This window comes from Prosopis cineraria, unplaced genomic scaffold (genome assembly GCF_029017545.1).
Source record: "Prosopis cineraria cultivar Desert tree isolate PC_DT_omini unplaced genomic scaffold, ASM2901754v1 PC1315, whole genome shotgun sequence".
Lineage (NCBI taxonomy): Eukaryota > Viridiplantae > Streptophyta > Magnoliopsida > Fabales > Fabaceae > Prosopis > Prosopis cineraria.
The window spans coordinates 4,767-8,076 of NW_026556640.1; the positions used below are offsets into that span (position 1 = coordinate 4,767).

Below are 3,310 nucleotides of genomic sequence, written 5' to 3' on the forward strand. Positions count from 1 at the left end.
CACAACAAAGTTACAAAATTAAGAGCTAAACTTGCAAATCTTTAAAATTTGGCACTTTGAAATTGATTGTAACTTAATTTAAATTAATTTATCCCCTTGAGAACTATAGGTCATCCTCCCAATTATATAAAGGAAAAATTATATATAGGTCTCATAGAAATAATTTATTTAAAAATAAGTCTCGTACAATTTAAAAAATATAGCTAAGTTTTTTGGGACTTAAGTGTAATTCATAATTACAATTGAAAGACAACATTACCCTTGTTAAAATAATCAAATTGTTTCAGGAAAAAACTCAATCTCTCCCTCTCCCGTTATTACTCTGCCCTTGCCATCGCACATTGTTCGCTCATTATTGAAGGTGGAGTCACGAACCTCAAATGAGAGGAAGATGAACGGTGCGTGATGAACCTTGCAAGCAACAGAGGCGAAGGTGATGAAAGTGAAGGCAAGCGACGAATCTTGCAGAACAAGGACGAACTGATGAACGAGAAGAACAATAGCAATGAACAAAGTAGAACAGATGGACTAATGAAGGAGAAGAACAATAGCAACTGAGCAATCATGGATGGGAGAGAGTGAGCATAATGTTTAATTAAGTAGAGGGATATCTTTGTTATTGTAACCTAACAAGCATGGATAATATTGTATTTGCACGTAAATTGCAAATTACACTTAGATTTCAAAAAATTTAACTGTAATTTCAAAATTTTTTAAGACTTATCTTTAAATAAGTTGCTTTTATGGGATCTATGTGTCATTTTCCCTTATATCAATAGCTTTTTTTTTTTTTTAATTTTTGAAGGATAGTATAAATTTCGGGTGCGATTGAGTAAATCAGAGACATCTGAATTAAAAAAAATAAAAGAAACATCCTTAATCTTAATTTTTTCTTTTTGCTAAAGTTGTCTGGACAAGAAAAAAAATAATTAAAAATAAACTAAGCCAATAAAAAATAGTAAAAAACCTGTTTAACATATAATTGATAAAAAATCAACCAAATGAAAGAAGCCCAGGGCTGTTATTAATTATCTCCATCAAATATATACAGTTGGGTTGCATTTGTTCAGAAAATTTCATAAAATTGAGGGATCTTACCGATTACTCCCACAGATTCAATCCACCAAACGCCTTCTTGAAAGAGCCCATGAACCAATTATACAATACAAGCCACAAACACGTGTCAGATGATCGGGTGGAGTTTAAGATGCCAAGCAAGCTTCCCAGAAGAGTCTGTTCTTTTCCATCTCATCCACCTTCTCTGCACCTGAATCCACACGCACGCTTACCTTTTTCTGTTCTTGCATCTCACTATCTTCATCATCATCTTCTTCTTCACGTGTTGCTTCATGAACACAAACCTCCAACTCATCTTCATGTTCATCTTCTTTCTTCACTTCATCATTGAAGAGTTCGTCAGAACTGAGACTCTCAGATGCATCGTAGCAGCAAGACTGAGCATCATCATCGTCATCATAATCATCATCACATATGGGAATTCGACAAGCAATATTAGGATCCTTGATGGGGTCACTGGGGGCTTCAGAATCCCCTGTGGCTTCAAAACACAGGTAACAAGATACATCTACCGTGCCGTTCATGCCCATCTTGCACAAGACTTAGAAGTGAAAGGGAACGAGAACGATTATGCAGAGTTCTGCAGATTTTGTATGCACATAAAGTGCATCGTAAGGGGACGCTTTTAGCGAAAGAGACGAAGCTGTGTCGAAACGAGACTTTCCGTTGTTAAAAGGAGGAGATACGCCTCAAGATTGTTGTGGGCGTCTTCTAGAAGGATAATCATATGATTAGCTCATGCCATGCCCATTTGCGATACGGATTTTTACCCACCCTTCTAGAAGATCATCCATCCCCACCCATCAAACGGAACGAGTTATTTTACTATCTTGAGGGAAAAATACGGAGACAAACTTAGACACGCTGATGAATAGACGTGTGACAATAAATCAAATCTATCTTTACTTTTAAACCATGGAAAAAAGAATTTTTTTATTCCCGAAAAAAAAAATTAAAAAAGAATCAGCTAGTACAACCTTATCTCAACCAGGGAGTTTCAAGTAGCCGGTGAACTTCGTTTACGTCGTTACACATAAGGCGCCCACGAAATATTCTTACGTAGTTTTTTGACTTAAATTTTTTTATTGCTTGTGCACATGATACTTAATTACTTATGCCTATCCCACATTAAGTTGAGAGAATTTAATAGAGATCTAGACTAATTTAGATCGAGCATTGCAGGCCCTATCATAAGGCTCGAATTTAAGATCACTTACTAAGTTAAAACAATTCCTTACCAGTTTGATAGGCACTGGGTTGTTTTTTTTTTTTTTTACTTGAATTTATGAGTCACTTTTACAGCTGAAGCCTCCAATTCGAAGAGGCCAAAAAGTCCGATAAGCCAAAACTTCAAGTAATGAATAATGACGAAAGCCAATAAAACAAAATACAGAGAACACGTTAAGGGCATGTCTTGGACAAGTATGCGCCCACATATAATTGAGCAGAGAGTCGGTAAATTGTAAGAAGCAAATTGATGGGATAAGAAATGGGCCCACCATAACGCCGGTGGGGGCCCCTATATTCTTCACAAATATTTGGTTTTGTGATAATAATACTAACCGCACGCCTCACTTTTTTGCTCCCAAAAAAAAAAAAAAAACAGCACGCCTTACTTTTGTTAGTGGCAGGCTTCATTTCTGAATGTGTGGGATTGCCAATTGCATAAACCTAACTTTTTTGAAACAAGTTACTTATGATTATGATGTTAGAATGTGTAGTGTTCTTTCTCAAAAAGAAATTATATTAATGGCTTATATTCTATTATAAAGATGCAAAATTGCAGTAATACATCTGATCTCACGATGAATTGTAACCTTTGTTTGGCCGAATAATGATGAACTGTGTCGACCAAAACAGAATAATGATGAATTGTGGTCAGCGCTTGGCCAACGAAACCTTAGGCCTCACGTGACCCGTCCAACGGAACATTAGGGTGCCAATAGGCCATTTGACAAAACATTGAAACCTCGACCTCCTTTTAACTAAAAGCGAAATTCCAACTCAACCCTGGGTCGTGTATTGTGAAAAGTTCAATTTTCTTTTTGAACATTTAGAAATCTATTCGTAAAATTTCAACTTTTTACATAGGGATGATAATAGGATGGCTAGTCACCTTGCTAAGTTAAGCCATAAATTATTCAATAACTTTAGTATTTTTGATACCCCACCCTTTAACTGATTAAGGGTGGTTGGTTTGTTTTTCTTTTTGTTTGTTTTAACTTCTGTATTT

The 3,310-nt window shown here is 35.8% G+C and overlaps 1 protein-coding gene across 3 annotated transcripts; it reads right to left on the reverse strand.

Annotated features, from left to right (window-relative positions):
* Window positions 1-207: 207 nt before the first annotated feature.
* LOC129299824 (protein BFR2-like) lies at window positions 208-1,844 on the reverse strand. 3 transcript variants are annotated; one of them, XM_054938302.1, is made up of 2 exons: window positions 1,099-1,844; window positions 208-461 (listed from the first exon to the last, which is right to left on the reverse strand). In XM_054938302.1, exon 1 carries the CDS (start codon window positions 1,605-1,607, stop codon window positions 1,203-1,205), a length of 405 nt encoding a protein of 134 aa, XP_054794277.1. In that variant the 5' UTR covers window positions 1,608-1,844; the 3' UTR covers window positions 208-461; window positions 1,099-1,202. The 3 variants fall into 3 exon arrangements, with proteins under 3 accessions (XP_054794277.1, XP_054794278.1, XP_054794276.1); XM_054938303.1 differs by having other exon boundaries at window positions 209-411; XM_054938301.1 differs by having other exon boundaries at window positions 209-480; window positions 1,099-1,843.
* Between the last annotated feature and the right edge of the window lie 1,466 nt (window positions 1,845-3,310).